The 14,152-nt window shown below is 41.8% G+C and overlaps 2 protein-coding genes across 4 annotated transcripts in view; both read left to right on the top strand.

Moving 5' to 3' along the window:
- The first annotated feature begins 224 nt into the window (after positions 1–224).
- On the top strand, positions 225–7,368 carry tram1 (translocation associated membrane protein 1). Its single transcript, XM_080049784.1, has 11 exons — positions 225–493; positions 2,218–2,281; positions 3,275–3,393; positions 3,509–3,625; positions 4,137–4,195; positions 4,308–4,392; positions 4,582–4,652; positions 4,777–4,881; positions 5,028–5,171; positions 5,508–5,659; positions 5,830–7,368. The coding sequence occupies exons 1-11, from the start codon at positions 371–373 to the stop codon at positions 5,892–5,894; spliced, it is 1,104 nt and encodes a 367-aa protein (XP_079905910.1). The 5' UTR covers positions 225–370; the 3' UTR covers positions 5,895–7,368.
- Positions 7,369–10,176: 2,808 nt separating this feature from the next.
- Positions 10,177–14,152, top strand: part of ncoa2 (nuclear receptor coactivator 2) — a 61,691-nt gene continuing 57,715 nt past the window's right edge. For all 3 annotated transcript variants that reach the window (XM_080049748.1, XM_080049750.1, XM_080049749.1), the window contains exon 1: positions 10,177–10,305. The gene's annotated coding sequence lies outside the window, so the exon portion shown is untranslated. The remainder of the gene's footprint in view (positions 10,306–14,152) is intronic.

The following is a 14,152-nucleotide window of genomic DNA, read 5'->3' on the forward strand; positions in this document are numbered from 1 at the left end:
GTAGGGCAGGCTATGTGTTGGAACTTGGCTGTATTGTATGTTACAATCATAGATAGTATACAGGCTTACGTTCTACACTTTTACACTCCATACCTCTAGGCGGCGATGTAGAGCTCAATTGGTTCCTCTCCCGTGCGTAAAAAGTGTCGTTGGTTTGGCGCAGCGGCGGTGGACCCTCCCACAAGCAGAAGAGTGACACGCCATTCAATTTGCTGCCTGGCCCGTTGCTTGCTTGTAGGAAGCAGGAGGGAGCGTTGAGCGTTCATCGCTGCTGCTAAGGATAACTATAACGTTTGATAGAAACCCGACCACCAACACACCTGCGCTGCGTAAAAGCGAATAGAAAAAGTTGGGTCGAACGCTCGTCGACATGGGGATCCGAAAAAAGACCACCAAGAATCCGCCGGTGCTGAGCCATGAGTTTGTCATCCAGAACCATGCAGATATTGTTTCCTGTGTTGCTATGGTGTTCCTCCTCGGGCTGATGTTTGAGGTAAAGTCCCGTCCACATGTTGAATGGGGGTTTGGGGTTGTGGGAATGTGTGCCACGCGGGGACTTTCTGGAAGTCTAGACAAGGATGGCCAACATCTATACTCTCCCATCTGTTCTCCTGGAAACTGACATGGCTGTCTGATCTATTCTCCCCACCTCTGCTGCTGCTGCTACTTCCTCCTGTGATCCAAAGTTTTTTTCTGTGCACGGTAGACTCGCTTTTGCTTTGCGTATTTGCTCGACACTTTTAGGTAGTCTGCAATTAGGGTTGCATAAAGCGTCCATATGTTTTTGTTGTCTGTTATTAGAGCTACGTGGAGGGAAGATATCTTTGCTTCTGTGAACTGTCCATCTGGCAGATCCCCATGTTGAAATCGATATTTGTTTAAAGACTCGCCCGCAAGCCAACGGGTTTGATCATGTATGAAAAGGAAAACTTTTTAATGTGCAACATTTGTACATGGAAATCTTAACCTCAAGTGTGTATGGAGAAGTAGGTGGTTGGCGATATTGTGCAACGTATACGCTCTCGACTTGGGGAGTTTGATGTGTTACGTGGCAATCATACAACGACTGGGAGAGGGCTGTCATCGCAAAAACCCCGCTTTCAACAGAAACTGAAAGTTGCCCTTGGAGCACAGGCAGGGACAAAATAAAATTAAAAAACGTAACCAAATAATGCAGGCGGACAGACCGTATCTGCGCGCCGTACGGGTCTACTTTTCACCCGCATTTTCGTTTCGTTTCCAAGCTGTGTTTCATCTTCCAAGTGAAGAGAACAGCGCCATTACCGTCAATGCAGCGATAGTTGCAACTGCTTCCTGTTTTTGTTTTACAAAATAAAATGCCTGTCCAGTAACAGCTGTTTGCAACGTGTACATTGCATCGTTTGGCAACACAAACACTTTCGGGCTATTTAGGACAAATCAACATTGAACATTCATCTTTGTATTTTAATTATATAATTTATTTTAAGATTACATTGACAATTATGTACCCGTGACCTGATTTGAACTTTGACGTTTATTGCAGAAATTACAAAGTGCCAATTTGTTCCTCACAGGTCATACATAAACAAAATATTTAAACATGTGTTTTATAAATAACACATTTAAAAAAAAAACATTAAAAACAATAATTAATTATTTTCACAGGTGAGCTGAGGATTGAGTTTACTGAAAGGCAAATAGTCCTTAGATCTAAACCGGTTTTGTGTTTGTAGTTAGTTTATAGTTTCAGTAGTTAACTACACAAACAAAATTGCAGCTTGATGCAAATCTATCCGCTGCTCGTCATGCATTTACTTCATTGCGTTATTTTTATTTGTCCATCAAACAGAGTCCATATAAACGTCCACTATAATAATAAAGATTATTTGTGAGTGATGTATTAAGCAAGTGTCTATTCAAATCTAATTGTTCTATGTATCCTCTTCCTTAGACCCCTAAAACAAGAAGTGGGCAGTGCTTTATCTGCAACACTGCGTAGTCGAACTGTTTTTTGGCTTATATTTATCAACCTAAAAAATAAAACACAGTTGCGTGGTCACTCTGTATTAGTCTTGCAGGTAAACCTTGATTATATTAATGCACTGCTCCATGTTTTAAGTGTCTTCAAACTCAAGTAACCCCTGTAAGTAAAACTGTATTTGTCTCTGTTCTTTGTTTAACTGACTCGTGTGCTCTCGTTACTAATGTTTTTTAATTTTTTTTTCACATCCACAGGTCACCTCAAAGTTTGCAGTGTTATTCATCACAGTCCAGTACAACGTCACCATATCAACCAATGGTAAGTAAAGGGACTGCATTGAGAGTATTATAAGCCAAATGATGAAGACATGACATGATGAAGTGTGAGTTCGTCGAAGTGGATGCTTGCAAGTGTTGGCGTTAACGTTCAACGCTGTGATTTTCGATAGTTTACTAGCTAAGAGCCTCTCATTTGGATTCTAGAGCGGTACTTACGTGGCCTTCCACAAAACCTATTTAATTTTTTTTCTCTCTTTCTCCCTTTTCGAGCTAAATTTAGTCTGCCTGATTTATAAAGTTCTCTTGTGGCAAGGTTGAATTTGGGCTGAAGTGTAATACATGCCTCTCGATTCCAGTCCCAGCTCATGTCAAGGTTAACAATGCAGCTTTGCCAAGTCCAACAGATACGGTTTCGGGAATGTACAACCACCGCTTTTTTTTTCCCAGTAGTGTCCTTTGCCGAAAGTTTTGTAGGCGTCCAGCTGGCAATCCAGTTTTTATCTGAGAGACCTCACCACTCACCTGGCCCTGTAACTTATTAACAGCATGTGTTGGATTGGACAAATAACACGCAGTATCTCATTCTCTCCTTAGTGAAAACAAATTGAATGACGCCATTGTTTTCTTATCTTTGTCTGCGCTGACTTTTAACAACTCATCACATTATTCACAGGGTTTGACAGATACACACAGTTTGAGGCTAGATAGTTGGTGTGTGGGGGGGGGGTGCGTGGGTGCGTGCGTGTGTGTTACTGTGCTGACACAGCCAATGGCTGTTCAGGCATTTTTCAAAGTGGTGTAATACTTCAGTCGACTCACTAATCTGAGCGCCTTACCACAGGAATTAAAGTAGTACTATAGTCAATTAAAGTGGCTCTGCAGTTCATGTTAAGGATCTGAACCCAGCAAGAAATTGTTTTGCATTCAAAATGTTGACACAATTGAAACACATTGCAAGCTAAGGGTAGATTTTTTTAAATGTTATATAAATCATGGCATATATGTGATGACTCTTTCTGACGTCTGTGCACAGGCCCAGAGGAGACCCCCGTCAACCACTTCCACCATGGCATCAAGGACCTGGCCACTGTCTTCTTCTACATGCTGGTGGCCCTCATCATGCACGCCATCATCCAGGAGTACGTGCTGGATGTAAGTGAGACACACACACACACACACACACTTGAGGAGAGCATGACATGAGCATTTTTATCTCCACGTACAGTTCCGCTTCGCTTATTGTCGTTTTTGTTGCCCTTTTTTGCAGAAGATCAACAGGAAGAAGCACTTCTCCAAAACCAAGCACAGCAAGTTCAATGAGTCGGGCCAGCTCAGCGCCTTCTACTTATTCTCCTTCGGATGGGGCGCCAGCATTCTGCTTTCTGTACGTACCAGAGGCCACATCGCCGTTGCTCTCGTTTTAACATATGTTTGAAGCCCCCTTTTTTAAAGGTGCACTGTGTAACTTTGGTTGTGTCAGATAAGTGAACATTTTCCAAAGTATGTTCTCATTATTGAATAAAAAAACTAGAATCAAAGGAAAATTGGATCCCTGGAACACAATGTTTGAAGTTGAAAAGCTAACAAAATGTACTGTTTCACTGTTGTTGTGTACAGCACCAGGGCCCACAGTTTTTTTTTTACAAACATATTCTAGTCTTGCGTTTGGTTCCAGGTGCCTCAAAATATTTTTTATTTTTATTTATGATGATGGAATTATTCAATACTAATAATTAAATGTAAAGTAAATATGTTTTGTAAACTTACTGCAGGCTCTGCGAATGTAAACAAATCCCACGCCTCTGAAACTGCATAGTGCACCTTTTTTAATAATAATAATAAAAAAATTAAAAACTGTCCGTGATAGTGATTTTAAAATTCTTCTCTGCTCTTAGGAAAACTTTCTGTCTAATCCGGTCACTCTGTGGGAGGGTTATCCCCACACGCTGATGCCGTAAGTTGTGATGCGATGCATTTACAAGACACACAGAGCTTCATGTGTGGCTTGAATAAAACTTTTTTTATTTTTTTAAACATTTTCTCACGACTGCCGTTTCCCCGTCTAGGTTCCAGATGAAATTCTACTTCATTTGTCAGATGGGCTACTGGTTACACTGTCTCCCAGAACTGTATTTCCAGAAGACAAAGAAAGTAAGTGTGCTCACTCTGTGTGCTTCTGTTTTGTTCCGTGAGGGTTTATTTCCCGTTTGACTTCCTTTGGTTATGTTGCATTGTTTCAAAGATTTGCTTTATTCTACATGCGGAGCCATGCCGCTGTAAATATTTTGACTGTTGTTGTTTATTTTTTGGCCTCTGATCCTTTGTCTTTTCGCCGTTTAGGAGGATATTCCACGCCAGCTTGTGTACATCTCCCTGTACCTGGTCCACGTTGCAGGCGCCTATATTCTGAAGTAAGAACCGCCGCTTTTAAAAAGCCTAAAATTACACTTTTGTGTCGAAGTGGTGTCCCATTATGTGTTCTTCCTGTCAGTTTAAATAAATGGGGGGGAATCCTAACCTCCTGTTGTCTTTCAGTCTCAACCGCTTGGCTCTGGTCCTGCTGGTGTTGCACTACTTTGTCGAGCTCCTGTTCCACGTTTCCCGCCTGGTCTACTTCAGCAACGAGCACAGACAGACGGGGTGAGTTCTCTTGTTTCGGCACAAAATGGATCCCGATGATTCCATGGCGACTGCATGGTCACTGCGAGGTTGTAGTTTTTTTTGTTTGTTTTTTTTAACCTGAATTACTGATGGTTGATGCAGCCGGTCGTCTTCTTTTCTTCCAGTTTCACCATATGGGCTGTGCTGTTTGTCCTTGGACGGCTGCTCACCCTGTCCCTGTCTGTCCTCACTGTGGGCTTTGGCCTCGCTAATGCTGAGAAGCAGGGCTTGGATTTGGCTGAAGGAAACTTTAATGTTATTTTAGTTCGGTAAGTGTGTCTGAGAAGAGGAACGGGACCGCTTCATCCTCATAATGATTTTTTTTTTTAACTGCCGATGAAAGCGGTGTTTTTTTAACGTTCTTCAAAGTACAACAAAATCCACTCTGCAATCTATCATCTGTATTATCAGAGTTGCTAATTGTGAAGCACACCTCCAGTTGTTCGCTACTTTTCTTCATATTTTCTCATTTCCCCCGGGCTTAAGTAAATGTACAGTACAAATCTTTATCACCATACTTAAAAATATTAACTATCGAGATTTGTATCAAAGCAGTGTCCATTGTCAACCTTTTGATCTAATGACTGTTCTCCTCTCTTCATTAGGATAACCGTTCTGTCGGCCATCTGCCTCTCCCAGGCCTTCATGATGTGGAAATTTATCAACTTCCAGCTGCGCCGGTGGAGGGAGCACGCCCAAGCTCAGAACTTGAAAAAGAAGCCAGTTCCTTCCAAGAGCAAATCGAAGAAAGACAAAGGTGAGCAGCAGCAGCGAATTCAAAGTATCGGCTGTGAATGTGTTCTTCTGCAAAGCCCCGAACATCTCCTCTCCCTAAGCAATGAAATGCTAATGTCACATGTTTCACTTAAGAGTTTCTAATTAGACCAGTGAAACTAATTTGGATGTTTTCCTTTTTTGTTCTTTTAGCCAACGGAGTAAACGGAGTGAACTCTCACGATTCACCAAAAGCAAGAAAGGAGAAGTCCTCATAAATACATTCCCCCTCCCAAATCCCCCCTTTCTATCTTCCCTTCTCAAAGAACCACCTTCCCCACCCACCACCACCCTCGGTGGCTGTATCCAACCAACACTTTGCCCCATCTCCTCGAACCACGATGTGCATTTTCAGCTCCCGCACACCACCGCCCTCCCGGCTGGACTTCCCAGGGCCTTCACAGAATGCCATTTAGCTTTACTTTTTTTTTTCTTTTTCTGTTTGTCTCCAGTTTGTCCAGCGCGCCTTGATTCAAGAGTCACTGCTCTGCTACGCCATTCCAAATGAAAAGAAAAGAAATAATTCAGAAATAAACTATTGAGAAAATACGTTATTTAAGTGCCTATTGATACGGATAGTTTTGTACAGGGTGTGTAATTTTGAAAAAAAAATTCAGGAATGATGACTTCAGTGTTTAACGTTTCTCCCGAGATGGGTCATTTCATTGCCTCTACCTATCTATTGTGTATTCCAGCTAGTGTTTTATTCCCTTGTGTTGCTAGCCTCTTCTTCTTTGCCACTCTTTCCCGTCCCTCTCTTGAGGGATTTTCTCAAACATTGTACAGCGTTTTCCTGATTCTCTTTCGACGAGTGAAGGTTGCACACAGCCTTGTTCATAACCCTCCATCTTAGGGATGCGACTAGTGTCGACTGTTCCAAACCAACACAGCAGCCTTATCACAGACCAACACACAACTAAAGATGGACAGTTATGTAGAATATAGATTTTTTTTTTTTGGATAGCCCCTCGTGAATAGAATGAAGGGGAAGTGTATTAAAGCAACAATGGAAAACAGGAGACGTCACCCTGTAATACTGTAATTGGAGACACGGTTTGCAACTGTGCAAAACTGCCCTGTAATCTCACGTAGCATTTCATTATTGGAGTACATGTTCCTTGCCATGAAGTTGTACCTTTAATCTATTGCAGTTCTGCCTATAACACGGTTAATATGGAAGAAATCAGGCAAAACATCCCCATGGTGGATTGAATCACTGTCTTGTATGGTCTCTCTTCATTCGCTGTTTTAGTGGAAATGAGTTTAGTGTTTGGCCTTGCATATTTTTGCTCACTTAGAAAAAAAAAAGAGAAAAGAAAACAATGTTCACAAGAATGATTTGTTGTAAAACTTGAACATGGAAAGAGAGACCCTCATTTTGTTAGGCTGTTTTTCTTACCTATACCCTATCCACGACTGACTGTGCCAAATGAGTCTGATTGACGATTAATTCCTTTTTACTTACATGCCATAAACTGAATTTACAAACCTAAATACAGAAGACAGCACCATATGAAGCAATCACCTAGGTAACACCAGCTTATTCTAAAGAATAAAGCCATTAGCTTTAGGTACACAGTGGTGAGTCTGTCACGGCTGCCTCTCACAGTATATCAGCAGTGTATGTGTTTTTTCTGAACTTGTCCTGACGGTTTATCTATCTTGCAAATGAATAAAATGTTTTATTGAAAATAAAAAGTCATGAGAATGTTATTATGGGGAACTTTTCAGTGACTGTGACTTCAGAATCCCAACTCACATTGCCAGGGAGAGTCGCTATAAGACCCATTAATGAATCCTACCAAAAATAAAAATTATTTAATTAAACAATAATTAATGAATACAAAGGAAATACTATTGCACATATTAAATTAGTCAGTTTCATAACAACAATTGTGTTTACTGAGTGGAGCACCGTCCTGCTCTTAGATCAACATAGACAGTAAAACATCCTTGCCAAACGGGAGCAACTGCGAAAAAAGCCTAAACAAACAGTGCTGTATGGTTGGGTTCAGTGGCGCAAAAAGTGGGTATGCACTAGAGGGGCGCCAAAGTGATCGGGGGAAAATTATTTGGAGTAGGCATTTTTCTGTATTTAACAGCGTTTGTGTCAATTATATGATCAATAACAGAGGCACGTCACTGAATAGGCGCTCACCGCTCCTTCGCCTCCTCCTCCCCACACTATAGGCGCTCAAGTGCGCGCCCCCTCCGCTGGATCGCGACAGCTTTCATTTGATTCGTGTTGTCATCTGGTGACAGGGACCTACAGATGGATAGGCAGAAAAGAAAGCTCTCGCGGGGCATACAACAGAAAACGGAAGATTGAGAAGGAGAAAGATTGCATGGATGAAAAAAAGCTTTTCAAAGTGGTTGAATGAATAAATACACCGTACACGGAGTTTGCTTAGTTTTATATGGCCGATTGTATTGATTAATACACACTGATTATCGGCCGCGACTCGCGGATTGTCACTGCAGATTAACGTGTCACCTCAACTTTTTGACTATAGCTGTTTTCACAGTTTTTTAATGGTAGTGTGATTATAGCAGGTTAGCGCCCAAACAACACGCTCACCTGTTTCCCACTATGAGGGAATGTTGGGTCTTTAGTTGTAATATTAATGGGAAAGATTAATAGGTCATATGCCTATCTTGTGTGTTTGTCTCTCAGACTCTAGGTCAGCCTTGGAACCTGTTAGGAGACACTTAGGTCAGTTGTATAGATAAAGTCTCATCTCCTTCTACTAGTGTAGCTACCAGAATGTTATGGTTCACTGTGTTCAGCTCTGAACCAAAACATTGGTAGGCCTACGCTTGGTGCCCGAGCCGGGGAGGTGGTAGAGGTTAAAACACAGCTCTAAGCATGAGTTTGTCAGAATTGAAGTGCAAGTCACGAGAGTTGCAGTCCGGTTCTCCTTGGCCAAGTCTGTAATAAATATTGCTTCATAATTCATCCAAGTCTCCTGAAATATTCTTCCACCTGAGTTGACCTCCAACCTTAACAGAACTTCCATCACACCCACTATTATCATATTTTGTACCGTTCCAGCGCACGACTGAGTTGTGTGTGTGTGTGTGTGAGAGAGAGAGAGAGAGAGAGAGAGAGAGAGAGAGAGAGAGAGAGAGAGAGAGAGAGAGAGAGAGAGAGTGAGACAGTATGTGTTTGATTGATGGTTGTGTAGCAATGATAATGAAAATCCTGTTTGCCACAATCTTAATAGTTTATTGTAAGGGAATTTGGTGCGATAGATTTGAGGCTCTACGTTATTTTCTGTCCTATGTAATGCCTTTTCTCTCTCATTCAACAAGCTGGTTTTTCCCATTTAACCGTTTTTCTGAGCTGTTTTTTTAACGTTTTTCTTAGTAAATAGGCCTACCTACACACGTTGTATTGGTAAAGTCAAGAAGGTTGTCTGACTAACTTGTTTGGCTCATTTTACTATTCATTTGAACTGAAATAAAAGTTTTCTTTGTCTTTAATTCTCTTCACCAGAGTTCACCAAATTGCTTATTTTACATGTTCAAATCACAAAAAATTCATGTTTAAGGACATGACACCTTTTTCGTGTTGGGGGGAGGCGCCTGCTAAGTGTCTGCATACCCCCCAGAAAGTGGGTAGTTGCGCCCCTGGTTGGGTTGACCGCGTCTACACTGACTTTGTATTCTCTCCAGTCTTAGCACTGAAATCCCCATCTTGATGTCCTACCTACCGGCCACTTGGTGGCGGTAATGCACAAGTTTTCACTGAGAGAACACGTCTGCGTGCCTGCCCTGCTCGTCTGATCCCAAAGTTTGGCCACACAGTAAATCAAGGTAGCTTTAAAAGTAGGACACTCTCGTTTGTCATATGTTAGCCGACAGTTTGTGTTTTTAATACATCTTGGCCATTTATTTAAAATAGCAAACAAATATAGGCCTAATATATTAGCATATCGCTTTGCACATTTATCTTACCGCTATAATTACTGCTAGTGAAGGGTTAGCAATATCCTTAAATTAGCCCACATAAAGATTTACATTTAACTTTTAGATACGTTAATAACATTCATTTCAGCAGCCTTTTATTTGAAGTACATATTTTATAGAGTGATATAAATCTTTATGACCCTAAGAACTCATTGTTGTAGTGTAGCCTATATGTAGCCTGGCTGAATAAAACTTAAAGCCACACGTTCTCCTATAAGGACAACCCTGAGTTGAGTTGGGGGTGGGAGGAGGTCAGCCTACACTTTGCCCACCTTTTAAACCACCATAACATTAAAACATTATAGCCTCTGCCATTCGTGACACAGTGGTGTCTTTAAAGTAACTGACAGTTAAATGTCGACAAAATGAATGCTAAATGAATAGTACCGTGTCACCCCTGACAGGTAAATCGCCGTAGTGTTGCTCACGAATCCCGGCGGTGACGGAGTAGATACTGCTGGAGCCCCGTGATGTGATGTGGTTTGGTGTGGGGGAGGATAGCAGCTACCAGCCAGATAAACACTCAGCATTGGTTTGCACAGCAGGAGTAACATGGCGGCACAGTTAGCCAGCAGAAATGTTGTTTCACTACAGCGAAGGTCAGAGCATCGCCTGATAAACGGAATTTAACAGCGAGGACACGGCCGAAAGTATTAAAACGTAAGTAGCCACGCGTGTTGTTGGTCCCTGTTGGGGCGGCACGCGGTGTTTTTCACTGTGAAATCCGCGATCCAGCGCGAGGTCCTCAATCTCGGTTATGTGTCTGTCTGGCACAGGCTCTCGCTTCGGCGCTAGCTTATTAGCAAAGCGTTAGCTTCTTGGCTAAGCCTGCTGCCCGTGTCAATAGTGTTTTCTGCAGCAAACTCGATTGGACGGTTCAGACAGTGAGCCTGCAAGCGAGTTTTCTTTTCCTTTTTGCAATGTTTGCCAGCCGTGTGTGTTCGGCAGCGGTGTTGCCACGTATACGTTAGATGTGAATTGAAAATGTAGCGTGCACAATACTTTCATATGTCATTGTTTTTTTGTGCTGAGTGAGCGGGTGACCGTGCATACAACACCGGACTAAGTTCGCCAGTACAGCAGAAGCGTAGTTAGCATGCTAACTGTTCAGCTGCAGGCTAGTCTGGCTGCGTCGTTGTCAGAATATAACGGCTATGAGTGAGTCGGGACACTTCTGACCACCATGTGTTTTGAGCGGGTGGTTCGCCTGGTTTGTTGTGTTTTTTAGCTGTGCTTTTGCGTTGCCTGCTACGCTGAGTAAGTGGACCAAATGTCTGCGTTTCTGCCCAGGGTGCAGGGACTATTCTCATTTTTTCTGCTGAACTAATGTGTATGGCTGGCGTACAATGCACTGTCGAGGTGCTCCAGTTAACAGGCTAGTTAGCAGCCAAGCTATAATGTGTACACTTTTAACTACTTGAAATATATAGGCCTATTCAGAAAGTTGTCGACATACTCAGCTATATGAGGCAGAATCCCAGACTTGAGGCTTTAACACACAAGGTTGGAATTGGAAAAGTCTGCAGAGTGCTTGCTGTTTGTTGTGACATAGCTTTTCAAAACAGCCTAAAAGGATTCTCTTAGAGGTACTATAGTTACGAGGAAGTACCATAGGCTTCATTGCATCAATGTAAATAGAGTCAGGAATTTAGCTGTGACAATGTAGGCTAAGTCAAGGCACCCATGCAGTGTGGGGGAATGCTGCTCAGCGGTATGTCTTGTGTATTGCTTTGTGTTGACAGTTGAGAGTTGCAGTGCATTCTTTTTGAGGTGCTCTCCTCTCCTGCATCTTGACTGATTCGGGACTACACTGGCAGGCAGCTCGTGCCATTTCAATGATTGTCAATGCTTCTATTTGTAAGGCTGGAGGAACACATCCTGTGGAACCAGTTGAACAGTTTATGTTGCATCACTCTGCCCACCTTATGGTAAACATCAGCGATGATATATTTAACATGACACGTTGGCCTGCTGCGGTTCATAGTCATATTATGCAGTCTCAAAGAGGTTTAAAAAGGAACAGAGTTGTAAGATGTCATGCTGTCCATATTTCTTTTACTAAAAGAGCCCAGAACGTAAATTGATGAGTTGAAACGCGTTTATTTCTTTCACCTGTGCGGCATGTGTATTTAAAAATACTCCTCCTGCCAGCATGAGCAGCATTAGATTTCCAGGTATCAGTGCCCGAAGTCATTGACTTAATCATTTGCAGTGAGAAACAAAGCTGGCTCTCTCTCTACAATTATTTCTTTGTAAATGTGCTGGCTGATCAAATTGATTCAATGAGTACAATTGCCCATATTAATTTTGAGTAGATGAAGACATGGGTGCATGCATATATGACGCCATGTGACAGCTCTCTCCTATCGCTACAAAGAATGCAGTCCTACACAGAGCACACATTCCTACAGTATGTGGTATTGCGTTTGTTCTGTTTCTTAAGTCAAAGCATACCGGTGTGTATTAAAAGGAATATAACAGTAATTTTGATTCAACAGTGCAAGAAGAATGTGGTGGCTGTGTCAGAAATGATGACACATCAGGAATTCATGCGAGCGTGTGTGCAACTATGTGGATGTTTATACAAGGAGAACTGACGGGAGGTTTTTTTCTCACACCGCCTTGGCACCGCTTGTGTGTGACGGGGTGTTACCTAGACACAGTTCTGTCTCTCCCTCGAACACGTTGTAAACTACGGCTGTAGCAACAGGTGTGCGGCAAAGCAATGCCCTGCTTGTCACACGACTCGGGAAAACAATCTGCACATCCACCTCTCGCTTGCTATAGTCTTCTTCTCCAAGCCTGTCCTCTGCTCTCATTTCCTTCACACAAAAACCCCTCTTATATGTTTTTGGTTGTCAATATGTGTTCATTATTCCATTAAAATAACACAGTGTTTTCTCATTGCACTTGGAGACAAGCCTCTCTCATCTTGTAATCAACGACTTTTGCCCTGTGATTCGTTGCTTTGTTGCGTCACCTGATAATGTAATCACTCGACCCTTGTTCTGTAGAATACGCTGCCAGGTCTAAGCTTGTTGTCTGTCGCCGTCAGGCCTCACATGATCCAGCAATGAGCGTTTAGTTCCATTGACCAGCTATAACTTCAAATTGAATTACCGTTTTGGGCCATTGATGCCAGATATGTGATTTATGCACACTTTTCATGTGTTATTACAAGACTTTGCTGTTTCTTCACAAATATAACACAGATTTTCTTTAAGTTTGAAGCATAAATAATTGGCTTTGATTAGACCTTGTTCAATACTTATATAATGCTCTCTGTAAACTACAAATGACCTCTGCCTGGCGAGCCCAATAAAACAGTTGGAAGAAAACAGTAAAAAAAAAACATTATGTTGTGGCCCTCCTGCAAGTTTTTAATCAATTAAAACATTTTCAATTAAATGGAGAATTCTAATTGAGGTTAATGTGAAGCGATACTAAACATTTGAGCTCAAAATCAGTTCATCATGCCACACAGCATTAAGAGACACTTGTATCTGGGAATACTCTTTAGGAACTGGTCATTCAATTCAAGTGAAATGCGTATCTTGTACATCCCAAGTGAATTCACTGCATGAATTTGACACACAGATGTTGGGGGCAAATACCCTTATCGCTTGTGTCTTCACTCATCAGGTAATTTGACCAATTGTTTTTGGGGGCGTCAAGCTTAACTTAGCAGCTGAACTTTCAGGCTTGTCATCAAAGCCTCATTTTAATCATAACTTTTACCCACGTCACCCGTAGGCCTTGAAACTCGTGTAGGGGTGAAATAAAAGGCAGTTAATCGATAAGTCCTTCAAAATAAAATTAGTCTGTAACAATTATTATGATTGATTACCATTCAAGCTTAAATGGCAAGAAAGTTCATGTTGCAGCTACCAATGTTTATAATGTGATTTCTCAGTTCTGAGAGTCAAATGAATATATTTGGGGGTTTGGACTGTCGATTGGCAAAAACAGATGTATTGAAAATGGAAAACTAAATAAGCTGCAGCCCATAACTCATCGATGGGTCTCTCTTTATATGAATATTCTAAGCACAATACGACTTTAGAGTTCAGATCTGAATCTAAAAAGGTTTTTGTTTAAGAAATAATGATAACATTTTGTTCAAGATACTGATCATAACGCACAAGACCTAAGCAGTCTTGCTTTGGATTAATCCCTTTTTGTTAATGTCACATTTTCGTTGTTAACACGGCGCCTTGTTTCCATCCATACACTTGTCTTTGCTAACATCGTTAAGATGACTCATTTCAACCAAGCTGGAAAATGACATCCCTGTCATTGCCGCTTTGTTCTGTGCTGGTGCTAGTGCCCGTTCACAGTTGGTTCAATTTGGCGAACCTTCTAAGAACCAGTTAGCTTTTCCACGGGCTGAAGACCCCAACATTATGCCACTGTATAAGTCTCTCTTTATGCCTCATGTCTCAGGCGTACTACATTGTATATTTACAAGTGTTGCTCCTGGCTTTGCTTTGTGAGCATACATAGGCAT

Source organism: Ammodytes marinus, assembly GCF_949987685.1.
Source record: "Ammodytes marinus genome assembly, chromosome: 21".
Classification (NCBI taxonomy): domain Eukaryota; kingdom Metazoa; phylum Chordata; class Actinopteri; order Uranoscopiformes; family Ammodytidae; genus Ammodytes; species Ammodytes marinus.

Bases quoted from the DNA above. Each gene is read 5' to 3' on its own strand.
- tram1 (XM_080049784.1), top strand. From the start codon at position 371: ATGGGGATCCGAAAAAAGACCACCAAGAATCCGCCGGTGCTGAGCCAT. The intron at 4,653-4,776 runs GTAAGAACCGCC...GTTGTCTTTCAG, and splicing joins GCAGGCGCCTATATTCTGAA to TCTCAACCGCTTGGCTCTGG. The intron at 4,882-5,027 runs GTGAGTTCTCTT...CTTTTCTTCCAG, and splicing joins AACGAGCACAGACAGACGGG to TTTCACCATATGGGCTGTGC.